Below are 26,678 nucleotides of genomic sequence, written 5' to 3'. Positions count from 1 at the left end.
TGGGAACAATCTGACACCTCGAGAACCTGAGCTTGAATTAGGAAAATTCAGGACATGTGGGGCTCTTGTTACCTTGATGGTGCTGGATGTTGGCATGGGTGGCAGGGCCGCCCTGGCTGCTGGGGAAACTGAGGCAGGACGGGCACAGAGACCCAGAGTGTTAGTGACAGGGTCGGAGCAGTGCTGGAAGCTTGTGTCCGGCCTCCGGCCCCCAAATCTGTTCTCTACCCCACACCCCAGTTCCCAGCCAAGGCTCCCCATCCTGCCGCCCATCCAAGAGCTCTTGCCTCCGAGTCCCCATTCCTGAGCTGGTTCCCACCGCCCCAGCTGTGCACCACACACAGGGGCAGCCCGTCCTCTCCCCTGTCTCTGAATTAGAAGCACCCTGCCACCCCTCTTCTACGAAGCCTCCTCTGGATGCCGTGATCTCCTGGGGCAGGGCAGTGGCCTGCTTGCCCCAGGCCCAGCACCCACTCCAGCACAGAGGATGGGTGGGTGAACGAGCGTCCATGTGCACCCCACTTCTGGCTTTCTGCACAGCCCTGCATCGTGGGCAGAATCACTGAACCTCCCTCTCGGGAATCTGTCCGCAGGTTCCTCCATCTGGCACCCGGCGTGCCGACAAGCAGCCAGAACTGAAGACAAAAACAAGGTTGGTACAATTTACTACTTGCTCCAGCGCGTTCTTCAGCGCCCGCGTGTGGTCACCGGCTTTTGTCCGTTCACGGGCCGGTGGCGCCGGGGCCATGGGCCAGATGGCATTAGCCCAGGGGTGCCGAGGTGTGCCAGTGGGTCAGCTGAGGGCGGTGCAGGCTGGGGCGGGGCACCTCAGCGCTTCCCGGTCCCGGCCCGCCGACCTCTCCACTGGCCCAGCGGGCATGAGGGCTGCAACAGTTGGGAACCCCTGTGACGTTAGCGGCAGTCCCAGCACTCCCCGGACCATCCACACCTGTGACACCTGCTGCAAGTTTGAGGGGCCCCAAATTGCTCTTATTCATTCGTGGGAAAGACTCACAGACTCACCAAAACTGTTAACATTCACAGTTAGGGTTTATTACAGGAGCGGATATGCATGAAGTGAGCCAAAGGGGGAGGCGCGGGGGGCAGGGTCCGGGAGGGTCCTCTCCCCGGCAGATGGGACCTGGTACTTCCCAGCCCATGTGTGACCGATGCACCGAAGATTGCCAGGCCGGGAAGCTCTGTGTCCTGAGATCTTCCTGGGGCCTCGCTGACTGATTGGTTCATTGATTGGCTGCCACAGGGTTGATTTCACTGTCCAGGTGGCCGACCCCGGACGCCCCCACATCACGTGGCTGATCTCTCCTGCGTGGCCAGCCCCGCCCCTTAGACTGTTGGGTGTGGCTAACCCCCTCCCTGAACGAACATGCTGTCCGTGGACACAGATCACCCCCAGGGCCGCGGGTGCAGGCCAGCCCTCCATCTGGGCAAAGTCAAATTCTTCACCGCTCAGAGACACAGCTGGGCACCAGGCACAGATGTGCAGCTGTGAGGAAAGAGGTGGGCACAGGTGTCCTCTCAGGACTGACTTTCCTGGAAGAGACAGTAATTAACCCCTACACAGGCAGATTTGCAACAAAGGCAGGTGGTGGGAGAATGAGGACACCACGGGATGGGATGGAGGTGGGGGAGGCAGGACACATGGTCAGGGAAGGCCTCTGGAGGAAGTAGGATCGGAGCCCAGCCTGCAGGATGAGACCTGGCAGCCCTAGAGGGAGGGATCCAGGCAGGACGGACAGAGTCCCCTCGCCCATTAGCTCTACAGCATGCACACCACCCCATTGGCAGGCCCGAGCCAGCCCCATCCCCAGAACTAGCAGGATTTGGGAACTTCTGGTGGGGCTGGATGGAATCCCCCCGGACTCGGGCCTCTGAGGTTCACCAGGATGTTGGCTGGTGACGGAGACCCAGGAAGGCCCAGAGCCTGGGAAGGGACCCCAGGGGGATTGGGTGGCCAGGCCCACTGCTCCCCATGTGCACAGATGGCACCTGTCATCATTTTGGCTGAATTCCCAGAACTGTAGCCCAAATTAAAGAACATTGGGATGGGGCCAAGAGCGCCTGCCCAGCCTTCTCCCTGCCCCCCTGCTCCTCAGTTTGTGGGACCACAGCTGCTGCCCCTTTGCCTGGCCTTTGGTCCCCACTGCCAGGGGGCCCTCACATTGAGCATGTGCAGGATGGCACCCATCCCAAGGCCCCACACAGGAGGCTGTGTGAAGGTGAGGAAGGGGACAGATCCACATGACAGCCGTCTCCCAGCTCCAGGGACACAGAGCTGTGGGGACCACAGGAGGAAGCTGGTGACTATAGCTGTTCTGGTGGCTGCTGTTGTGAATGACCACGAATGTAGTGGCTTAAAGAACCATAAATGGGCTCCCTGACTTGTGGAGGCTGGAAGTTGAGGATGGGTCGGTGGGCTATGCTTGCTCTGGAGGCTCCAGGGAGAGCTCCCTCCTCCTCCATTCCCATGTCTAGAGGCCCTGCATCACTCAGACCCCCCTCTGTCTGTCAGTACATGTGCCCTGACCCCTCTGCCTTCCTCACAAGGACCTGAGATCCCGGGGAGCCCACCCATGTCATCCGGGGTGACCTCAAAACTCTGGCTCCTTAGTCACATCTGCAGGGTCCCTTTGGTCACTGTGGGTGACCACTGCATGGCACTATGTTCACAGGCATGGGCTTGCTCACAGATGATGCACCATGCCTAGTTTGTCACGTCCAGGACCAGGGTCACAGTAAGTGGTGGGCACATCACGACTATGCACCATTGTGTCAGATGGCTAATACAGCCCACAGTTCCCTCTATAAGCTTCCCTGGGCCACCCTGGGCCTCAGAGATGAGCCAGGCAACATCCTTGACCCTAACGTCACACAGGGTCCTGACCTTTGTCTGTGGGACTCCTGCCCGAATCCCAACCCAAAGGCCTGCCCGAGGGACCTAATGGAGGGAGCCCATGTCTGAGAAGCCTCCAGGCCCATCTCCTGAGAGTGACTGGGTTAGGATGGGGGCCCACGCCCATGGCTAGCCCATTCCAGGACAGGTGGGGATGGTCAGACCTGCTCCTGGATTCTGGACCTGGCTGTGGAACTGGCTTTGGGGCCCACAGGGAGTCAACCTGTGGTGACCGCAGCCACTGGCCCAGAGGAAGAGAGGCCCCTCTGAATGCTGGACAGGGAATAAGAAAAGGGTCATTGCCTAGCCAGGGCTGGCTTCCTGGGCTGTGTCTCTGCAGACGCCTTGGAAACGTCTGGTCCCCTGAGAACAGCTGCCCCCTTGGTGCTGTGCCCCAGGGCTGGCGCAGGGCCTGCCCTCTGTGTCCTGGGACAGGATCCAGGCCCCAGTCATGCCCTGCTTGTCCTGCATTTCACCCTCCCTCACTCTGGCTCCTCAGAGCCTCCTCTGTCTTGCCTGAGAAGTGAGAATAGACCCGGGGCGGGGCCGGCAGTGAGTGGACGGAGCAGGCACAGATGGTGTTCCCTGGGCACACGGGTCCCCTTGGAGATCATCCTCCCAGCCAGGCTGGCTGCTCCCAGCCTGGGCAACAGGAAGACGGAGCTGTACTCTTCTGTGTTGTTCATTTCATGCAAGCCAGTTCAGGAGCATGAAGCAGCCAGCCCTGGTCAGCTGCAGGTCAGCTCGGCCGGGCAGGCCCCTGAGAAATGCAGCAGAGGGGGTGCAGGCATTGCTAACTCTCTCTGAAAGTAGCCCCCCCCCCCCCTCAGGAGGACCTGGCTCTACTGCTACCTGGTAACCCAGACAAGAGCTAACTCACCATTAACTGACCAGTAACCAGTCATTTAACAAGTGCTCCTCCTTGTGGCTCTGGGACCAGCTCAGTCCGTGCCTCTGAGTTGTTCTCCAGCAAGAGAAGCCAGCACTGGGATTCCCTGTGAAGATGGGCTAGGAGCGGGAGGCCCCTCTGTCTTCCCTGACTGGATACCCCTGGTGCATGGCCACCCCTTGGGACACAATGGCTCCTGGGTGTCTGCTGAGGGTGCCCAAGGAAAACCTTCCAGAAGGCTGTGGCCCTGATTGCCCATCCCTGGTGCATCTTTGGTCATTGGGTCATGTGATCATTCAACACACAGCCAGCCGCTGAGCGCCTACTGAGTATCTTGGCTAGCTGGTGGAATGCAGAGATGAGAAAGAGTGGTCTAGAGGTGCCCCCTGAACTAGTGGGGTGGGCAGGCTCCGGGGTGCAGGGTGCTTCAGGGGCGACAGGGAGGGACAGAGCAACTGAATGGGGGCCTAAGGGGTGGAATGCAGGGAGGTGATGTCTTACTGGAGCCGAGCCTCGGCAGGTGGTGTTGGAGGTGAGTCACAGGGCCCGGCCTTTTCAGGCTCAAGGCCTGTGCCTGTGGAGCCAGTGATCTGAGAGTCGTGGCAGGGGGCTGGCCCCGGCCTGCCAGGTGGCTGGAGAGGCACTCTGTGCACGGTGAGGGGGGCGGGTTAGGCCAGGTCTGGGGCAGGGTCGGGGGGAGCGGACTTGGTGGGAGGGAGGCAGCCTGGGCTGGCCTGGCCGATTCCATAGGCTGCAAGCACCATGGCTGCAGGTTCAAGAGGCAGTGCCCCCCCTTTCACCCTGGACACAGAGGTCTCAGCTACCCACTGTGGGGGGACCGGCCGGAGAGGCCCAAACACAAGGGCGTGCTGGCCGAACGTGGGTGACCACAGAATTCCTAGTGGCATCCTGGGGAGGTAGAGCAAGCCTCCGTGCTGCAGCCTGGCTCTGCCTCTGCCCCGCTGTGTGACCTCGGGCTCGTGGCTTTAACATGGAGATGAGTGGGAGTCGGGTCCCTCGCACCATGTCAGTGTGACTTGTATGTGACCCCATGAGAACCAGGCTGTTACGGGACTGTGCCTGCCTGGGCCAGGCTGAGTGGGGATGGGTCTGTGGGCCAGCAGCCCGGCCCTGTCTGTCTCTGTGGGTGTGAACAAGCCCCGAGAACACAAGTGGGTATTGATTAATTGTGGGGCTGCTTTGGGCATATTGGAGTCCAGATAGAAAGTGAGAGAAAGCCGGGGACCCCACTCCCTCACGTCTGGGGATGGACAGGGCATAGAGCGTGAGGGGCTGCCGGCTGGGGATGCCTTGCACGCACTGGAGCACACGCAGGCCCAGCAGCCACTGAGGCAGCCCAAGCGCCTGGTCAGGGTGGTGTCACCCCCGTGCCGGGAGGCACTCCTGAGCCCAAGTTGAGCCAAAGTAAAAGTGAAGACAATTCATCAGCACTGAGCCCCCAACATGTCATCTCTCGGGTTAGATCCTCAGAAAAGGAAAGTTTAGGAAGGTTTTTCCATCTTATAGAGAAGGAAGCAGAGACTCAAAGGGTTTTTCCAAATGTATAAAATGCATATGGACCTCATTTGGGGCCAGTAGGGTGGGCCACCGGAGCACAGGCCCAGGGGGAAACATACCTGTGAGCTGTCTGGGGATCCTCTCTGCAAATAGCATGTGATGCTGTGTCTTACCTGGAGAAAGCCAAGGACTTGAGACTCTGTGGTGGGGTTGGATATAGCTGGGGCCCTGGGAGACAAAGCAGGTCCTGAGGGGAAGGGGCGGCCCCACACCTGGTCCTGGAGGAAGCTGGCCATGCATAACCAGGAGCTTGGGTGGAGGGGGCAGGCCAGCACTGATGCGTGGGCAGGTAAGGAGGTGAGCCCCAGCATCACCCCCTCTTCCTCTTCTCTTTCCTCCCCAGATGCACGCCCAGGGTTGCCACCAAGTGTCCCGGGGCGCCACTCCCTATGCCTTACAGGTTTGTCCCTCCCACCGCCATGGTGGCCTCCAGTCTGCATCTCGTGTTGTCCTGTCCTTGGTGGTGTCCTGCTGAGTGTAGGAGGAGCCGGGTGTCATCCAGCTGGGAGGGGAGGGCTCCCTGGCCCATGTTAGTGTCCTGGGGCCACTGTGTAAAATGCTGCAGTCTGGTTGCTCAACCAGCAGAAATTTATTCTCTCCCAGTCCCAGAGGCTGAGGGTCCTGGCTCAAAGTGCGGGTAGGGGTGGCTCTCTCTGAGGCTTCCTTCCTCGGTGAGTCTATAGCTGCCTACTCCTGTGTCCTCACGTGGTCGTCCTCTGTGCGTGTCTGTGTCCCAATCTCCTCTATCATTTTTTAAAGTATTTTATTTATTTATTCATGAGAGACAACACAGAGAGAGAGGCAGAGACACAGGCAGAGGGAGAAGCAGGCTCCATGCAGGGAGCCCGATGTGGGACTCGATCCTGACACTCCAGGATCACACCCTGAGCTGAAGGCAGGCATTCAACCGCTGAGCCTCCCAGGTGTCCCCCGATCTCCTCTATCTTATAAGGACCCTCATCAGATTGGATCAGGACCCACCCTAGTGACATCATCTTACCTTAATTACATCCTTAAATGCCCTCTCTCCAAACATGGTCCCGTTCCTGGGAATGATGGGTTAAGGCTTCAACATATGAGTTTTGGGAGTCACAGTTCAGCCTCTGACATGGCCCTCTCCAGGCTGCTGGCACCACTGCAGAGGCTGTGGGCCAGGAGGGCTGGCAGCCAGAAAGGAGGCAGCAGCGGGAGCTGCCAGCAGGGTGGGGAGGCAGGTCCGGGTTCTTGGCTGGGGAGGCCTGGGAAAGCCAGGCGGTGGGTGGTCCAGTCAGGGCTGAAGCTGGAGCAGAAGGGGCGGGCAGCTGCCAGGTCACGCCCTGCAGGTGGGGAGAGACTCAGGCCAGGGAGTAGGACGAGAGGGAGAGTGTCCAGGGGTGGATGGCCCTGATGCTGGGGACAGAGGAGAGGCCAAGGAAATCAGCACCTCAGGGGAAGCAGGAGATGTGCTTGGGGAGGGAGGAGGGTTGGGATGGACGTTCGAGGAACAAGTCACAGGGGTGGTGGCTGCAGACTCTGAGAGCAGCAGATCGGGCTGGTAGGACGAACAATAACCCTCCAGCCCCATAACCTAGCTGGAAAATAACATCTCTGAGCAGCAAAATTCTGGGTAAAAGCGATGGCCTTTGCCATCAGAGTGTGCAGAATCACTTGAAAATGCATCACTTGCTCTTGTCCTTCCAAAAAAACAGATAATTTCTGTGCGTGCAAGCCGAGCGGTCATCAGAGTGTTTCCAACCATGCAGAGAGCTCACTGCTGTGCTTGTAGTGGGTGGCACCTGCTGCGTCTGTCTGATTATAGCTTTCCAGCAGCTCATTCAAGCCTGTGTGTTTATTTTAAGAATTCTTTCAACCTGCAGAAAAAAAAATCTCGTTACTGGCATTTCTATTGGAGTGTGACCTGTAATAATTGCATCTGGAAGGTTCTGGCATCAACATATTCTGTATTCAGTCTCCTGTCTCCTCCTTTCCAGGAAACCAGGAGCTCCTCAGAGAGCATCATTTCTGTACCTGCTTCCAGCACCTCGGGGTCTCCAAGCCGCGTGATCTATGTGAGTTGGAGGGCCGGGGGGTAGGTGGTGGGATAGTCGGGGCCTGGGGCATTGCTGGGGGTGCCCTCAGGGGCTGCGGTGTCCTCAGGCTTCGGGGTGCAGGGCCAGTATTCTCGCCACTGCCGTGGGGCACAGCCTGCTGCAGACTTCGTGAGGCTGACTCGGAGCCTTAGGTGAGGACTCTTGTGCTACCCTGTTAAAGGGCAATGGGGCACAGAGATGTGTTCACACTGTGGTCCACAGTGGTGTCAGATTAGTATGCTGTCCCTGTCCCGCTAAGGACAGCTAAGCTAAGGCTTGCCTGAATAAATAATCCTTGGGCGCACATGGGACTGGCAGGCGCTACCAATACTGGTGCAGATCTGCCCCTGTTACCCTGAGTGGTGTTTCTAACATGCTCCTATGAAAAGCATGGTGAGGATAATTTATGTTACGCAATCCCATTTTTATTAGAGTGTATGTGCGTATGCATGTGTGTGTATGTGTGTGTGTGCGCGCATAGGGGTATATGTGTGCATAGGTATATGTGTGTGTGCATATGGGTGTATGTGTGCCTGTGGGTGTGTATGTGTATGAATATGGGTGTATATGTGTACAGGTATATGTGGGGTGTGCATATGGGTGTGTATGTGTGTATATGGGTATATGTGTGTAAGTGTGTGCATATGAGTGTATGTGTACAGGTGTATGTGTGTGCATATGGATGTATATATGTGTGTATATGGGTGTGTGTGTATATGGGGGTGTGTTTGTGCACTGGGTGTGTGTACGTGTATGTGTGCATGTGTGTGTATACAGGTGTGTATGTGTCCATATGGGGATGTGTGTGTGTGGTTGTGTATGGGGATGTGTGTGTATGGTTGTGTGTATGTGCATATGGGATGTGTATGGGTGTGTGCCTGTGCACATGGGTATGTGTATGCATATGAGTGTGTGCGTGTGTGTATGTGTGCATAATTTATGTGTGCGGATTTTCCTGTAAGTACCAGACTTCATCATCTGGGGGAAGAGCTCCAGGACTCAAGGTGCAAGGAGAGAGAAGGGGCAAGCCCTGGATTGGGCATCTGGGCCTGGCTCCGCTCCTGCAAGGAAGAGCAGGTGACTTGGGGCACGTGGCTTCTCCCATCCCCCTCCCACCCGGTCAGGACGTTTGTTTTCTATGATACAATGGGGGTTGGATTTGCTCTTCCTGATACCTTTTCAGCCCTGAATCTCATACTAGTTGGATGCAGAGGCATTCCTGACCCTAATTCTGATAGGTAACAATACCACATACTCTAGTCCTTGGGTGAGCATGACCGTTGCGAGCCCGGAGGGTGAATCGCAGAGTGGCGCTTTGTGAATGTGTGCTCAGAGGCTCAGAAAGGGGGTATGAAGTCATCAGACCAGCTGTGTCCCCTTGGGTGAGGAGCTAGCCTCTTTGAGCCTTGAGAGCTCATCTGTACCAAAGTGACCCACAGTCGCTGCTGTCCAGGGCCCACTGAGGGACTGCGTGGGAGCCCTGAGTGCAGCCCTGGGCTAGAAGGAGGACTTAGGAAATGCTCACCACAATGATCAGTGTGACATCTGTGCTCGTAGCTTGGCCGCCATTGCAAATAAATCTCAGAGACCAGGTGGCTTCAACCACAAAAATGTAGTCTTTCCCAGTCCGGGAAGCTGGGAGTCAGTGAGGCCCCCCTCCTGACCTGAAGTCTCCTCTCGTGGCCGTCCCTCTGTGCATGTCTGTGTTCTGATCTCTTCTTATAAGATCACCAGTCAGATTGGATCGGGGTCCATCCTAGTGACCTCGTTTGATCATAATCACCTCTGCAAAGACCCCATCTCCAACCGCGGTCACACCTGAGGTCCTGGGGGTGAGGGCTTCCACATACGTATCTGGCAGGACATAATTCAGCCCATGATGCCATCAACCTCATGGAAGATCCTAAATATGATCCCTGTTACTTCAGTCAGACCATATCTGTTGAGCGCTTCGTGGGGCGCCCGGTGTGGGCAGTGCTCACAGGTGGTTACTGTGTGGCCTGTAGTAACTGCTCGCTGAGTGTGAGCAACCCTTTTCAACAAACTGGTGTTTGTCAAGGACCTAGGTACTGTCATGACCGTGCAGTGAGCAGGGACACTGACCACTGTGGCCCCAGCTACTTTAAAGGCCCTGTGACAGTCCACAGTGGAGCTTACTGGGTGTGCATTCGACCAAGGCAGATGGTATCAGCTTCGATAAACTTCCTGCTCGGCGAATACGGGTGCCCTGGATGCCAGTTTTAAACAGAAGTCCTTGAACAAGTTAATTTAATTCAGTCTCCTGCATCTGAACCGAACCCATGGAGGTGCAATGAGTGCAGGGTACAGCAGGGTGCATCCCACACTCTTCCTCCTTCCTCCTGGGGTCGCTTCACCCACTTAGATGCTATTCAGAGATGTGCAGAAATTTGCAACACAGCCTTGAACCTGGGAGCCTCCACCCAAGAGCACACACATCCAATTCCAACACGTGGGGTCCATGCACCATGGCCAGTGCCCAACTTGTCCACATCTGCCTGGCAGGCCACAGGCCAGAGCACCCCGGCTCTCCCCCCAAGATGAGGGTGGTGTGAGCACCCAGTCGGCACACACCCATGGAATCCTTCACCAGGGAGCTGTGCGTCTGGTGAAGCAGCCCTTCATCTCTCAGGGCTCTGCCCTGCTTTTTCTTTGGTCTTCTGCTGGTATCTGTTGCTGGCCTACTGTGCACCTGACACTGCTCAGTGCTGGGCCTCGGGAGGGTGCTCAGGTCCCCGAAGGATGCCAGCTGCTCGGCAGCCCTTCAGCGCAAGAGGAAATGGATAGCATTCACTATCCTACCAGCCAGAGTAGCCACTGCTAGTATTTTGGGGCACGCCCCTTAGGTCTCTTTTTTCTGTGTGTAATTTTTTTTTAACCCAAATGAGGTCATGATATTTTATTGTAACCTTTCTTCACCATGGCAGTAAATCAGTAACTAGGCATAGCATAAAATCAACATTATTACATGATAATGTATTATTATGACAGCTTATTGTGAGGATTCTGTGGTATATGGGCACATACTATTATTGTTTATTATGCTAGATGGAGCATGGGAGAGAAATAAGTGAAGAGAAATCTCATGAACACCTACATACCCCGGTGGCCTTCCACCAATTAGAGAGCATAGCCTGTTGTCACGACAACCGCCCCTAGGCTGGCAATGGGACAGGATGGATCTGTGAGCCTACGGGGCAGGACAGATGCCGGGGAGCCAGGATCAGAGACTCTTGTCCAGGGTGGGAGCGGGCAGTATTGGTGCCATCAGGCCACCTCTCTGATCCCTGCTGTTGGGGGCTAACCCAGGGCAGGGCCAGCCTTGCTGACCCGTGTATTGCAGGGCTGAGAGCCACAGGCGGGCATGTGCTCTGATGGTAGCGGGGCCCGAGGCAGGGAAGGGGGTCCATCTGCATAGGGACCTATGAGTGCAGGCCTTGCCTCGCCCCTCATTCCAGTGTCAGCTTTGATTTGATGTTCACAAAATCCAGCGGGTAGACAAGACATAGGTGATGTTCTCGTCTTGTAAAACAGCCCAGAGAATCCAGCTGATTTAACAAATGCCCCATGGATTTTACTTCAGTTTGGCAAGCATGTCCTAAGGACCTTGCTGTGCCAGGCACAGATTAGGGCAAGGAACTCTATGATGAATCGGATAGAGTCTTGGATCCCTGGGAGCTGCCAGCCCCAGAGCAGGGGAGACAGATGTGCCAACCAACGTCAGCACCTTTAAAGGAGACAAACATCCAAGCCGGATGGTGGAGGGAAACAGGGATGGTCTTTCCGAGAGGGGGACCTGGACGGAGTCTGGAAGAACCAGAGGGTGAGCTAGGCACAGAGGTCAAGGAGGGGCATTACTGAGACAGCAGCAGGTGCCAGGTCTTTGGGCTCCAGGTGGCTGGGGAGCTGTAAGGAGCTCCGCATAGACGGAAGGGTAAACCACTAGGATAAGCATGGGCATGAGAGCCTCTGAGGAGCAGTTCAAAAGTTCTGATCAAGGCCCATCCTGACTACAAATGACAGACTTAGGATTTGAGCTGAGGACTTCTGAACCCTGCCCAGGGCTCCACAGGGAAGAGTCAGAGGTCTGAGACATCAGATGTTCACTCTCAACCTACATCACAGATGGCAGTGTTTACCCCAGGAGCACTCACCAACTCATGAGAGCCTTGGAGTCAGGTGGTCTGAGAAGGCTTCCTAGTGGAGGTGGGCAGGGGCTACTGAACCCTGGCATGCGGAGCCTCAGGGGGAGCAGGCCAGGAATGCCAACACTGCATTTGGGGGCTGCAGCAAGGGCTTGCATCATCCACCCTAGAGGGGCTGCCGGAAGATTTGCATTGGAGGGCAGTGTGCTGCTGCTCAAGCTCCAGAGACACAGGCCTGGCAGAGAAGAGAGTGATGGTGGGGAGCATGGCTCTGGAGTCAGACAACCCGGGTCTCTTCCCACCACCTACCTCCCTGGCTCTGTGACTCTGGGTGAGCTACCTATCCTCTCTGGGCTTTGCTTTCCATGTCTAGGAAGTGGAGTAACTGTGGGTGCTACCATCATGGGCTCACTGTGAATATTTGGTGAGTGAATAATGAAAGACTTAGCCCAGTGTCATCCCAGGGAAGAGCTCGTGGTGTCGGCAGGTGCTGTCGGCGATGTTTGTTCAGAGCAAGTGCAGCAGGAGAGCCAGGAGGCTCTACCAGGTCTAGATGAGAGCAGTTTGGGGGCATGAGTATGTGTGCCAATGTGTGACTATGTGTAAGTGTGTATGTGTGAGGGTGTGGGCATGAGGGGGTGTGAATGTGGATTGGTGTGGAAGTGTGTGTGAGCACGTATGCTAGCGTGAGAGATGAGTGAGAAAGTGAGCATGTGGTCTGTGTAGGAGGGTATGTGGTATGTCTGCAAGTGTGGGTATGTGAGAGGGTATGGGCATATACAAGTTGTGCAAGTACATGTGCTAGTGTGTCCTAGTATTTGGCCGTGGGTATGAATAAGTCCATAGTCCTGGGCACATCCTCTATGTGCATGTGCATAAGTGTATATACAGTGCTTGCATGTGTGTACACACTATATGTATACTTAAATGCACACATACACGTACATGTCATAGGTGTGCATATGCATGAATGTGTATGTGTATTTGCATGTAGACACATGTATATGTGTGTGACTTTTAAGGGTCTGCATATGTCTATTTTAACACGTATGTGTTTGCATGCTTACCCATATGTTGCCTGCATGTGTGCACATGTATGTTTGTATGTCGGTGTGTTTTCACGTGCTATATATTTGTGTGTACTCACACATGGGTGTATGTGTTTGTGTGCATGCACAATGCATGTTATGTGTGCTTGTGGATGTGTGTATGCAGATGTATCCATGTATTTGTATATACACACACACGTGGGCATTTTCACCTGTGCATGCACACGTGTCTAGGCCATGGACTGAGTCTCGCTGTGTGCTGGCTCTGTGCCAGGCAGCTCACCGGCTCTACCTGTGACCCTGGAGCTGTCCCACATAACCTTCCCTCCCGCTTGGGGAGGGAGAGAAGTGGAGGCTCAGAGAACACTCTTCCTTAGGACCCTGTGGTCTTCTCTGGCGGGGCCCAGGGACCCAGGCCCGTGAGACCATGAGGAGCCCCCGCGCGTGCCTTTGCCCCTGCATTTCCCCAAGCCTGCTCCTGGCCGTCCACGCGGCCGCCAGACCTGCCGCCCTCTGGGTCGTAGATCTACTGTGCCCTCTGCTCTCTCTCTCAGGCGAAGCTGGGCGATGAGATTCTCGACTACAGGGACTTGGCTGCTCTTCCTAAAAGCAAGGCCATCTATAACATCGACCGCCCCGACATGATCTCCTACTCGCCGTACATCAGCCACTCGGCGGCCGGCAGGCAGAGCTGCCACGAGGTACGCCCCCGCGGCGGGTGGTGCGCCCCGGCAGGCCCGGTCCGCCTCTGCCCTCTCTGACCCCCGCCTCCCGTAATCCCCTCTGGTGGCCGGTGCGCATCCCCCTTAAAGAGGCTCTGCTCATCCTGGCAGGATGGAGGGTGGAAATGTGCTGATGTTGGGGAAAGTGCTGAGAACCAATTGAGAGTCTCCCCGTTTTCTCAAATTTGGGATGATTCACATATTGTATAAAATGGATCCTTTTCTTCCTTCCAAAACATCCCTGGCCTGGCTGCCACCCCCAGCAGCTGGCCTGCCCCTCTGTCTCATGACTTCCTGGAGCTGGTTGGGCCACCTGTTTGGACCACCAGCGATGGCTTCCCTAGTGTCCCGTGGGTGGTGTCCTTCCCTGGTGACTTCTTCCTCTTGGCTCTTCTCCATTTTACATGGAGTCTGCTCCTGATTTTCACCCGTCTTTGGTGGTGTTCAGACTCGGGTGTGGCCATGGGGTCCCAATCTGCACCCACCTACCATGTGTCTGAGCTGTGCTGTGCGTGGGGCTTTATCATCCAGCATCTGGTCTGCGCTGCAGTGGACAGCCCTGGAAGAGGGTCAGAGAGGTCAGCTGACTTGGCCAGGGTCCCCCAAGTGGTGAGCCACAGAGCTGGACAAATCCGGGCCTTTCCGCCCCCTAAGACCACATGCTGGCTGTTTCCTTAATTGCCCTTCATGCTTCCTCTGAGACGCGGGAGATCTAGAGGCCTGGGTTCCACCCCTTGGAAGCCTTGGAACATCTCCTCCCTGGTTGGAGCTTGAGCTTTCTATGCTGACTGGCTCATGGGTCCTCAGCCAGAGGCAGGGCCACTGTGAGTGCCACATGTGCACGTGGCTGTGGAGCCTGGTCACCCTCTGTTCTGCTCCTTACGGGTCCCCTGAATGTCAGCACACAAACAGAGCACAGCCTTGCATGCAAGGAGGTGAGCCACACACAGAGCCTGAGCCGTGAGGTTCCCAACACCACATGCCTCCAACGGTGCACAGTCTGTGCACCACAAGTGCTTCCTGCCAGGGGGTGTGGGGACATGAGAAGGGAGGGCCGTGCGGTCCTGGGACAGATGTGTTCACACACTGAGGCTCTCCTGCCAGGTGCTGGACAGCCCAGGGGGACAGAAATCCTGTGTCTACTGGCCGGTCACACTGCCGTGGCTGAGCTGTGTCCGAACTGTCAGGGTCACCACTCACCCCTCCGGCCTCCTCACCCAACCCTGTCCCAGACTGTCCTGTGCGTCCTGTCGCCCCACGCTGTGGGAGCAATTGTCCTAGGATGCAGAGGAGGGCACCAGGCTCTGGGGACATGCCTGCCCAGGGCCATGCAGCTCACAGAGGCTGAGGTGGAACTGGGGCCAGGTCAGCCAGCCCTGGTCACCGTGGCCTCCACGCCGGCTTCTGCCATCACCTGGGGGGCGTCATAGGCCCCCTGCTCCCCCATCTCAGGCCCCCCAGGGCTGTCCCCTCTCCAGACCCTGCCACACTGTGTCTGGGAGCTTGCTCGGTGGTGGTGTCTGTGGGGGCTCTTCTGTGGGCAGATGATGGGGTGGGGGCCAGGAAGCCACAGAAGGAGGGTCAGGGGTCAGCTGAGCAGACACGGGCCTCAGGCTGGACAGCTCTGGCGGCTTCTTGGGAATGGCAGCCTCCTGGCAATTGCCATCAATGCAGGATTCCGGCAGGGAAATGCTCAGAGACCTGGCTTTATCTCCCTGAGCCTCAATCTCCCCTTCCATGAAATGGGAAGATTGGGAGACACTTACCCTTTCCATTCTATGGAGAGGGGACACCCCAAGCCCTGAGGCCCAGAAAGGCCCTCTTTTCTCTGGGCCCCTTGTCTTTCCTTTCTGGAGAAAACCAAGGCTGCTAGGCTCATAGGATGTTGCCACCCTGTGCCCTGAACTGATGGTCTTCCTCTTGGAAATTATGTCCTCATGGGAGACCAGTGGGCATCGAGGAGGGCCAGGATGGAGACACACTCCAGGGTTGGTGTGAAGAAGTGTCCTGGGAACCTCTTTCTCGGGGTGCCATTGACTGTATGTCTTCAAAAAGAAGGTTCTGAAATCCTGTGTCGTGTCTTGGGGTGGGGTTCCTTTCCCTATGGAGGAGGGGCTGGTCACGGGGACGTCTGTGCCCTATGCTGTTTCTTGTCCCCCCCACAAGTGACCGCCTGGTGCTGAGACACTAACAGGACACTCTGTGTGTTGTGTCCACAGTCCCCACAGGTACTTTCGCCAACGCCGACCGAGGTAACTGCCTGCCCCCCAGCCAATGCCCCCCCTGGCTTGTGGTGCTGCCACCCGGGTTATAAACATAACCGCCCACGGCACCCCCAGGAGGGCCTCTGTGGCTCTTGACTGTGAGGTCTGGGGCCATGGTCCTCGGAACCTGAAGTGCCGTCTTTGGTGTTGGTTATTTTTATAATCAGGTCTCATCTGCATGCTTCCCCAGTACACCTGTTGGCCCTGCAGTCGCCTATATGGACATGGCATTCTCGAGGTCTGGGTCCTGGTTTCCTGTAGGGAAAAAGCCCAGGATGCCGGGTTAGCCTAGGCCCACCTCACACTCCTCTGAGTGGAACCTCTGAAGCACCTGGATCCACGCAGATGAAAATTCTGGAAGCATTTCCCTATCTAAGAGCATTTATAGTCAGCAGCTCTGTCTTCCTGTTTCTCAAAGCTACTCAGTGGCATGGACAGGTGCCAATTAGACTTCAATCTGCATGGGCACCAAACCCTCAGATCCAGGAATGTGGCAACCAGCCCGGACGAGCGGCCCTCAATGCCCAGCCTCGAAAACCACATGTGGCCGGCGAGCCCCAGACAGGCTAGGCGAGGACAGGACGCCCTTGGGGTGGAAGCTGGCCGGTGAGGCTGTGTGTGCGGAGGATGCCCAGAGATGCCACTACCTCTGGGGAGAGAGTGCCCATCACCGTGGGTGAGACGGGCCAGGCAGGCTCAGAGTGGAGCACAGGTGACAGCTGGCAGGTGCGATCCCAGCCCGAGGGCCGGCCTGGGCAAAGTGTGGAGGTAGGGGCACAGGCAGGAGTTAGGGACAGTGGCCCCACTGGTTCTTAGGGGGCAGAGGTCAGCTCAGAAAGGGTGAGAGCTGTGAGTACCAGACCCAGACTCTCATCTCCCGTGTGCTTATCCCTGTGCTGGCCTCAGGGGCAAAGCAACAGTGTCCACCCCACGGCGGGATGCTGGGCTGGGCTGTCTCACAACTCCGGCCAGCGTGCCCGGCTGTGATGGGCCCAGCAGCCTGCTCTTCCCTGCACCACGGTGTCATGCCATCTCACACCACCTGCCACCTGCTCTGACCACTCCAAACACTTGCTCATCCTGCTTGAATGGAGTCTTGTGGGCCAGTGCTTGTGGGTCTGACTCAACCTGGCCTTCGGGCCGGGGAGGGGTGCCTTCCTACTTCCTATACCCGGGAGCCCCTGTTGAGTGGGAGGAGGGGGGAGGAGAACACAGAATCTCATGGTTCTCAAATCTCTCAAAATGTCACGGTTGTAAGGAGCTTGGGTCCTAGAAAGGACGGGGCTGGAGGGGCCCCAAGAGGGTGTCGAGGAGCCAGGTGCCTCCACCACATCTTTGGGAGCCCAGACATAGGGAGGGGCTGATGGAGACACTGCTCCCTGGGACCTGGGGGCGTGGGGACTGTGCTCAGGCCAAGGGGAGTGTTGGCACAAGGCCAGGCCCCTCCCTGGCTCTCCAGGTGTGCCCTGCAGGTGCAGAGGCTTTCATCCTGGGGCCACGTTGAGTCAAACACTGGGAGGAGGGTGAATGTGTGGCATGGGGGTGGTGGTGGGGGCAGTGCCCTTGGCTCCGGGGTTCACTAGGCTGTCTTCCCTCCCAGGGGGATCAGGATGACCGCTCCTACAAGCAGTGCCGGACCTCCAGCCCCAGCTCCACTGGGTCAGTCAGTCTCGGGCGCTACACTCCGACCTCACGGTCGCCCCAGCACTACAGCCGTCCAGGTACTTAAACCCCATGGCTGCTCTACCCCCCAGCGAAGCTGTACGTGTTTCTTTCCCTCTTATGAATCTGTGTCTTCCTTTACTCAAGGGCCGGGTGTGGGATTGCCAGTAAGTGATGGGAAAGCCTGTCCCTATAACGTGTCCATGAAGGCTGGCCCCTCTCATGTCTGGGAGGGAGGAACACAGGCAGCTGGTTACCCTAATAATTAGAGGGGACGTCTGCTGAAACACGCAGGCAGCACCAAGACTTAGAATCTAGCGGGTGTTTCAGTGGCAAGAGATATCAGAAAGGTGAAGCAGCATCGATGGGGGAGACCAGAGGTCTACTCATCCCAGGCTCATGTGGGTCCGGGGGGGGGGGGGTGCGGTTGAGCTGTGAGGGTAGCATTTATGGCCAAAAAATAGTTAGAATATTTGTTGACACTTCACATGTAGTTGGGTCGGTGGCCCCAAAGACAGTCATCCCCATGCGACAGTTGGTGAGAGGCCACTGCCCCCTCCCAGCAGGGAGATGCCTAGGGCAGGGTGCTATCCACTCCCAGTCCACCTCCTTCCCTGCCTGGCGCCCAGCTCTGTATTGCTTGCCCTTAGCTTTGAAAACTCATCGTTGCCCTTGGTGTGTCAAAGCCACAGGGACACTCCATGCACACACTGCCTCCGTGAGGGGTTTTTCCAAGCTGCTTCCTCCCGTGGCCAGCTGCCGCATGACTCCATTTCCACATCCATGGACTACAGCTCGAATTTTCACAGCCTTTGTGGAAAAATCAACTCATTCATTTGCAAAGTTATTTGCATTGACTCCCTGCAATGTTCTTGGAACATCCTGCTCAATAAGTGGAAAGTGGTTGAATCAGTGAGGATGTAAGTGAGTGAGCAAGGGTGTGAGTGAGTGAGCGAATGAGTGAGTTATCCAATGAGTGAGCGAGTGAGCAAGTGTATGAATGAGTGAGTGAATGAGTGAGCCAGTGAGTGTGAATGAGTGAATAAATGAGTGAGCAAATGAGTAAGCCAGTGAGTGAGTGAGCAAGTGAGCAAGTATGTGAATGAATGAGTAAGCAAATGAGTGAATGAACCAGTGAGTGTATGAATGAATGAATGAGTAAGCAAGTGAGTGAATGAGTGAGTGAGTGAGTGAATGAATGAGTGAGCAAATGAGTGACTGAGTCAATGGATAAGTGAGCAAAAGAGTGAGCAAATGAATGAATGAGCCAGTGAGTGTGTGAGGGAGTGAGTGAATGAGTGTGTGAGTGAATGAATAAGTGAGTTCGTGAGTAAGCAAGTGAGTGAGTGAATGAGTGAGAGTGTGAGTGAGCAAGCGAGCGAATGAGTAAGCAAGTGAGCAAGTGACTGAGCAAGTGTGTGTTGTGAGTGTGTGAGTGAGTGAATGTGTGAGTGAGCAAATGAATGAGTGAGCGAGCGAGCAGGCGAGCAGGCGAGTGAGGGTGAAGGGCAGTCAGCCCCCTCAGTGCCCTCTCCCAGGGCCCCCCTCCTGACCCCCGAGCACCGTGTTTTGGGTCACCTGGGCTTGGTGGCTGTGCCTGGCCACGCGGTCACCTTGGAGAGCCAACACGTGTATGTCAGCATGTCAGCCACGTGGCCGTCAGGTGCGCGCTCGCCCCGGTCTGGCCAGCTGCTCCCCACCTGCCTCTGACGCCAAGGAGCCTCGGAGTGGAGTGACAGGCGGGGCTCCGGGGCCAGTGGGTAAAGTCCAGCAGCCCCGGGGCTGCCGCCCTGTCCCTCAGCAGGCAGGGAGTCCTCACTCGGAAGCTGGGACAGACTGGTCTAAAGCGTATTTGGTGACCCCCCTCAGGTGCCTCAAAAAGGTGTGCTTTCTTCGGGAGAGGAAGCAAAAATGTTCCTAGCAGAGTGGGGCCTAGGAATATTTTGTGGCTTTGCGGCCAGCGAGCGCGGGGTGGACTCTGACTTGCTCTCTGTTGCCCGCAGCTGGTACTGTGAGTGTTGGTACCAGTAGCTGCCTGTCCCTGTCCCAACACCCAAGCCCTACATCCGTGTTCAGACATCATTACATCCCCTACTTCCGAGGTAAGGTGCGCAGTGCTGCGGGCTTGGGCACTCGCAGGGCGTCCGGCCACACGTCTGTGTCTTGCTGTCCTGTGTCCGCCGCATGGCTTCCCCGAGCCCTGTGTCTCAGCCCGTGCCCCTCGCTGTGTGTCTCGTGAGTCTGGCTCCGTTTCTGTTGGTGTATAAATGTTCCTGGGAGGAGGACGTAGGTGGCTTGTCGTGGGAAGCGGTGAGGAGTGGAGGGCGAGCAGCAGGGACGGGAGGCTAGCTCTCCCTAGCGTGGCCTCGGCCTTGTTCTGAGAGCCTTCACCCGTTACCCCCATTTCCCTTCCCACATCCACTCCGTGGGGCAGAGGGATCGCTTGCAGCCATGATCAGGAGCAAAAGCAAAAGCACGGAGGGGCTGTGATTTGTTCGTGGCCCCGGGGCACGTGGTGGCCGGGCAGGGCTCTGGCTCCTGTCTCCTTCCAGGGTGCAGACCCGCCCGCCGTCCACATCCCTGCATGGATAACGTATACGAATCACACCAGAAAAATGGCCAAGCTCGTTTCCTGTACATCATGGGCTGAGCCGTGTCCCCAAGATTCATATGTTAAAGCCCTAACCACCAGTGTGACCGCGTTTGGAGATGGGGTCTTTGGGAGGCCAGGAGGGTTACATGAAGTCACTAAGGTGAGGCCCTAATCCAGTAAGATGGGAGGCCTTACGGAAGAGGAAGAGACACCGGGAGAGCTCTCACTCTGCTTGTGCTCAGAGGGAGGGCCTCACGGTCACGTGAGGACACGGTGACCATCTGGCAGCCAGGAGGACGGCTCTCACCAGAGACTGGACCTGCCACACTTTGGTCTGGGACTTGCAGCCTCCAGAACTGTAAGAAAACACATCTGTTGCTGAAGCGGCCCAATGCGGCACTCGGTTCCGCAGCCCTAGCCGACCGAGACACCATGGAGAGATGCTCCGGGCGTCAGAGGGAGCAGCAGTGATGTTCTTACTGACGCCCCCAGAGGTGCATCAAGGCCCCCATGCTGTCCAGCCGCAGAGTGGAATATGTCCATCCCAAAGGGACCTGGAGGCGAGCCAAGCTCAGCTGGATTGTTCCCCCATCTGATGGTCTCAGTGGGGGCTCACGGGGACTTTCGTGTTCCCTTCTGTCCGTCACCATCGCTTGCTCTGTGTGTGCAGAGCCCCCGAGCATCGGGACCTGTCCTTACAGCCCATGGTCCATCTCTTCTGGACACACTGTCTCTTTTGAGAAGCAGCAAAGCTAGAAACAGTGCATCCTGTGAGTGGGAAAGCCGCCAGCAAGGACTTGCCGTGTGCATCCACGGGGCACACGGAGGTCGCGTGACCAGTGTGCTCTCACCAAGAGGCACACAGAACACTCACTGCAAACCAGGGCCATCTGCCTGTTAGGTGACAGGCCAGCAAAGAGGTGCCTCTTCTCCCTTGGCTCACGGGCCCAAACGGCACAGACACACTGCTTTCCCCTTGCCCACCGTGGCCCCGCTCTGGGTGGGGCTGTCCCCCGGGGGCTCCGGCAGAGGTGTAGCCTGGAGACGAGGCCAGGCTGTGCTGTCTTTGCTGTAACCTTGCTGTCCTGGTGTCCCCCGTGTGCTGGACAACACCAGTCCAGGCTGGGGCTGGAGCAGACCCTTTGAGCCTGTCCTCCGCTGCTCCCCTCTGACCTTCCAGCCTCTAATTCTTACCACCCAAGGGTGAGGAAGGCCAGGATGGGCCCTCAGCCATGGGCAGACCCCTAGGCAGTGCCTCAGACCTGCAGCATGCCTGCTCCAGGCAGGTCAGGGGGAGCAGCGCCCCTTCCCCAGCCCCATAAGGGAGGGCCAGGGAGGGGCAGTCGTGTTGACCTCCGGCAGGAGCAGCGAGGCTCTTCCTTTACCCCTACGGTGGGGAAGACCATGCAGACAGGCTCCGCCCCTGCCCACCAAAACATGATCTGGAAGCCATTGCATAGCCTGGCCAAGGGCATCCTCTGGGGGCAGGAGCACAGTGCCTCTGCTGTCTGCTGGGTAGGCAAAGGCACCAGCCCCGTGGTGGGTCCTGGTTCCCTCCTGGCTGCTTTGGCTGCCAATCCCTTTGTCAGAAATCTGGGTCAGATGCAGAGGAGGCCTGACCCTGTGGCTCTGCCCCACACCCAACTTCCAGGGCCATTTGGGACCATTGGAGTGCCCAGCCTCTTTACATGACTCACCCCAGAGGAGACCAAGGCTCAGAGAGACAGTGCTGGCCTGAGATCCCAAAGGTCTGTGGGGCAGAGCCAAGTCCGGCTCTTGTGCACAAGCCATGTCCACCGCAGGTCCTAAGTCCACCTCAGAGGCCACCCCGAGGGAACCTGTCCTCCTCCTGATGCCTGCACTCAGCCACCTGCTGTAACGCATCCCAGCCTGTGGGCATTCGGGTGGCCAGCTGTGTCAAGGCCTGTCCTCCTCCCAGCTGGTCACGGCCCTGTGTCCACCCATGCTTCCCGGGAAAGCCTTTCCTGGCCTCTCATGGCATCCTTAGCATCATTGACTCCTCTAGGTGGAGATTCCTCTCTGAATGCCGCTGTGGGTGGAGGGCTCCCCAAGGAGAGGCATGCCCTCATCCCAGCCAGCCAGCACTTGCCCTGACCCGGCTATGTGCTGACAGGGGTCCCTGGCTTTCTTCCTCTCTTCTTGCTGGACCCCTATCCCAGACATACCTTCCTCCCCACCTCATGTCTCAATGTCCAAAGACACCCCTCTACCAAGACCTGCAGACGGCATCAGTGTTGGTGGTAATCATTTGCAATTTAGTATGAATTTCAGACCCTGGTCCCTCTCCTGTGGCAGTGTAAGACTTAAGCTTGACGTCTCACCTGTTAAGGAGTAGGCAGGTATGGAGTGTCCAGGGGAAGTGATGCTGCTGGAACCTCTTCACTGAGGAGCTGCCACTTACTGGCACAAGCCTTCTCCCCATATGTTGTGAGGGGAGAGAAGGAGCTTCCGGTACAGAGCCTCAGGTCAGGGCCTGCTTCCCACACACCTGTTGGGCCCCCGAGACACCTCTTCATCTAGCCCCAGTCCTTGGGCCATCCACCTTACGGGGTGGTTGTGGTCAAGGGTCAGATGGCCTGTGGCCCCCAGCTCAGCCAGGAGATCAAGGTCACCATCATAGCGACAGGTCACATTGATGGCTGGTACCCTTGACATGATGTGACAGGAGGGCACCGCACCCCTGGGGTCTTCCTCCCGAGAACCCTCAGTTCCTGTCCAATCATGAGATGAGAAATAATCAGACCCATCCTCAGTGAGGAACACCCACCGCCCAGAAGCCCTGACCAGGACTCCTCATAAAAATCTTTGAAAACCAGGAAAGTCTGAGAAAGCATCACGGCCCAGAGGAGCCTGGATGATAGCATGTCACGTGATGTCCTGGATGGGCACCAGGGACAGGGAAGGGACATTAGGTGAGACTGTAAAATCTGAAAAAGGATGGCGTTTAGCCAACACAAAGTGGTGCTACGTGGCAGCGACGTGAGCATGGGGGACTTTCTGAGCCCTCTGGACTGCCTGAAACTGCTCCAAAATAAACCACTTACTTAAATTTTAGGAAGAAGAAGGCCCTCCAACCAGTAGAGGTCAGAATCCGACCTCCTTCCTGAATTGCCTCCAGAAGCCACAAGAGCCGTATCAGAAGGGGCTTCTGTGGCTTCTCAAAGTCACCGCACAGCCGGGCTCTCCTCTGGTTTTCCCGCCTCCGTGGCAACATCAGTGGTTTGGGGTTTTTAACCACTAAGGCCCCTGGGGCAGTGACTGGAACCTCGGGGGGCATGGTGAGCCGGCCAGAGCTGCGCCTCACCAGGACCCTGCCCCAGGCCCTCCCAGCCCCATCCCTCCTGCAGGAGGCAGCCAGGTGGTGCAAGTCCTGCAGGGCTGTTGTGGGTATTTTGTGAGCATCCGTGAGCTGATGTGGGCAAAGCCCTCCAAGGGCCCCTGGCCGGGGGTGATGTTAGCAGTGTGTTTTATTATGAGGAAGTCACCCAGAGAGTCCAGAGAGTGGAATGACTAGCAGAGGGCTGGGTCTTCCAGGGAGGCTTTGCCCCGGGGCCTTGACCCAGGAAGAGCCCGGACCCGTGGGGAAGATTGCAAAGGGGATTCTGCTGGGGGTGGGAGAGGAAGGGAGGCTGGGGGGAGGGGATGCCAGGAGAGGTGTCTCAGCCTGGGACCAAGGTGATAGAGTTTGGTGACCACCGAACACCTGGATGGCAGGAGTGTGTGGCATGATGGGCCACTGCTTCTGCGTATGTGTCCCCAACTGCCTCTGGGTCTTGGGCCCCAGTAGTAGCTGCTGAGCACTGTGGGTGCTCCCCAGATCGATCAGCGCACACACAGGATGTTCCCTGTGATGGACACTGCAGGGTAGGCTTGGGGACTGGGGGGGACAGGAGCCTGCCCACGTGTCTGATCGTCTGCAGCCACCTGGGCAGGACCCGGCTGGGTGAGGTCCCGTGAATTCTAGGCAGAAGGAAGTGAGCTGTTTGAAGCCTCCCAGATTCAACAGTTCGTGCCAGGAGCACACTCAGCTCAGTAATGACACTGAAGTGGGCAGTCCTCGGCTGTTCTGGGGCCTGTGCAAAGAGACTATTTAAATCCCACACTTCTGCTGTGTTTCTCTGCCCTTGGGGGAGGATCCAGTCATAGCTCTATGGTCAATAGAGCCGATCTGTGGTTTCCTTTACGTGGGGAAACCCCCCCTGAGGGCTCAGAAATGGCCTGAAGGCCCCTGCTCCCAGGGCCTGGTGTGGAACTCTAGAAGGGTCTGTGCTGCACTGAGGGCATGGCCCGGGGAAAGGCAGGGTTCCCACAGCGACAGGGGGCAAGTCATCACCTGAAGTTCCTTCAGTGCCGACAGGTGGATCAATGCCCAGGCGCAGAAAGATGCTCCAAGCTGCGGTCAGCAGCCCCCAGTGTGGCCTCAGCCTGGGTCGGGCAGCTGGTTGTGGCCTGCTTGGGCTGAGCCCACCCCTGCCCTGCGTGCCCTCCTGGGTTCCCGGGGCACCCGACCCAGGCAAAGGGCACTCTGAGCCCCGCCCGCTGCCCCCTCCTCGTGAGCACGCCGTGCGGCCCCCTGGGAGGGCTGGGTCACCAGCCTGGTCACCTCGGGGCTCTGCTGCTTTGAACGGCTGCATCTCCCAGGGGCTCCTTCCAAGTCAGGAGCTCCCCTTCCCTTGCCAGGCTGTGATCTAAGGCGGCAGAGGGTTTCCTGAGGCTAACGGGAGGGGAAATGAGGCGTGCCTTATGAGTGTCTTGCTAAAATGAGCCATAAACCTCATCATCCAAAGTGTTCGATTGCCCATTGCATTCTGTCTATCATGTCATTCCTTAAATAGGTATGTGTAGGGCGGCGGGGGGTGGGGGGGTGAGGGTCACCCGGGGAACTGCAGCTGTCTGAATCTGTCACTTGATAATCCAACCTTGTTCACAACGTCAAAATTACAAATCCAGATGGGATGAGAAATTGGAGCCAGAATTGGGGAATTCTTTACATTTTAATTTGCCAAAAATAGCTTTATTTAGGGAACATGACCACTAATGAGTACCAATTTTCTCTTCGTCTCTCATAGCTTTTAGGGACGGATTTTTGTTGTAATCCTATTCTGAATGACTAATTGGTGGATTCTCCAAGAAAGCGGCATCTTTTTATGCAAGGATGCGCAGGGAGGGAGGCTTTAGTTTTGGTGAATTTGCAATTTGCTGGATTCAAGCACCAGCCCTGGCTGAACAGCGAGGAGAGTGCGGTCAGCCCAGAGCCAGGCCGACCTCCCCACGAACTAGCAACCCTCATGCCCTTGTCCTTGGTGCCACTGTTTCTTTGCCATGGGGCCACTGGAAGGAGTCCGCTTGAGGTTGGATTAACAAGCCTTGGGCCCTGTCTGGAAATGTGGGTGGGGGGCACCCTCCCTTCTCTGTGCAGAGCCTTGGGGCAGGCTCCACCAGGCAGGGGAGATGGGCCCGCTGGGAACAAGCGTTCCTACTTGACATACTCTCCTTTGCCTTCCCCTTCCTCCCTTCTACCTGCCTTTGCTCTTCCGTCTGGAGGCAGTGAAAGTGGCCGGAGCACCCCCAGCCTCTCGGTGCTCTCAGACAGCAAGCCTCCCCCCTGCACCTACCAGCAGGCGCCTCGCCACTTCCACGTCCCAGGTAGGCACCCGGGACGCGTGGTTGGGCGTGCCATGCAGAGCGTCTGATTGCACGGAATTGTCAGGATTCTCGAGCCTCTCCACATCCCCCCAATTCTGAGGGTTCGCACATCCCCCACCCCGACTGGCGTGCTTTGGAGCTTCTCCCAAGCCTCACAAACAGCAGGGAGACATTTTTGCCTTCCTGAGAATGTGCTGGAGAGAAGGTGCTGTCCTGCCGGATGGCCACTCGAGCTGCCTCCCTCCCTCCGCCCCTTGAGCTAGATTCTGGCTTCGGGCTGGGTGACGCTTGGTCTGAAGATTGGGTCCCAGGCATCAGTTGCTTGTGGGGTGCCAGAGCCTCTCTGGCCGCTTTGGATCTGGTGCCTGACGGCTGCTGAGGAAAAGCAGGGGGATGGAAACTGGTCTGCTTGCTCACGCTGCTCTTCTCTCTCTCTCTTCTTTCCCAGACACTGGCGTAAAAGATAACATCTATAGGAAACCCCCTATCTACAAACAGCATGGTACAGTCGGATTTCCTCTGCTGCTGTGTTCTCTGCATGCCTGTTGCGCCCATTTGCTTCTGAATGCTTCCTTTTGTTGTGTTCCGATCCGTGATGGGGCGGCAGCATGGTTAGTCTGAGTGTCAGGCTCAGCGCACACTGAATTCCCTAGCGGGCTCCCGGGAGCCTCTTCATCAAAGACCGCAGAGGGCATCTCTGAGTAAGGATGCCTCCGTGTGCCACGAAGCTGAGGCTGATGCACGTCAAGGGGCTTGGGGTGTGGGTTCATCACTGACAGCCCGTCTCCGGGGCTCCGGTTATGCTGCTTTGAGTGAGGCAGCCAGGATGATGTCTGCCAAGGTGGTGAGGGAGGCTTCTTGGACTACCGCCCAACCCAGCCAGAATTTTGGAAAACAGAACAAACCAGATTAAGCCATTTATTCTTGTGTTTGGGGAATTTCTGAGGATAGAATGAATCCTAGCTAGCCTTCAGCCACAGAGTTTTGTTGCATCGACAAACGGGCTGGACAGGTCTGGCAGTGGAGGGGGGCAGTTCTCTCAGCCTCTAGCTTCCCTCTCCAAGGCGACTGCCCACCTCCACACCACCTGAGTCTGCCTGGGACAGGTGCA

General features: G+C 57.0%; 1 protein-coding gene across 31 annotated transcripts in view; it reads left to right on the top strand.

Annotated features, from left to right (window-relative positions):
* ABLIM2 (actin binding LIM protein family member 2) overlaps positions 1–26,678 on the top strand; it is a 141,845-nt gene that overhangs the window by 77,663 nt on the left and 37,504 nt on the right. For 10 of the 31 annotated variants that reach the window (XM_049108532.1, XM_049108540.1, XM_049108539.1 and 7 more), the window contains exons 8-16: positions 594–652; positions 5,722–5,778; positions 7,349–7,426; positions 13,214–13,360; positions 15,601–15,633; positions 17,246–17,366; positions 19,311–19,409; positions 25,466–25,567; positions 26,016–26,069. In XM_049108532.1, coding sequence (XP_048964489.1) covers positions 594–652; positions 5,722–5,778; positions 7,349–7,426; positions 13,214–13,360; positions 15,601–15,633; positions 17,246–17,366; positions 19,311–19,409; positions 25,466–25,567; positions 26,016–26,069 — 750 coding nt within the window. Of the gene's footprint in view, positions 1–593; positions 653–5,721; positions 5,779–7,348; positions 7,427–13,213; positions 13,361–15,600; positions 15,634–17,245; positions 17,367–19,310; positions 19,410–25,465; positions 25,568–26,015; positions 26,179–26,678 lie in introns of all 31 variants that reach the window. The other 21 variants (XM_049108543.1, XM_049108535.1, XM_025438604.3 and 18 more) reach the window with 13 other exon arrangements.

The sequence above is a fragment of the Canis lupus genome, chromosome 3, assembly GCF_003254725.2.
Source record: "Canis lupus dingo isolate Sandy chromosome 3, ASM325472v2, whole genome shotgun sequence".
Taxonomy (NCBI): domain Eukaryota; kingdom Metazoa; phylum Chordata; class Mammalia; order Carnivora; family Canidae; genus Canis; species Canis lupus.
Note: the sequence above shows the minus strand (reverse complement) of the source record. Positions and strands in the feature narration are given on the sequence as shown.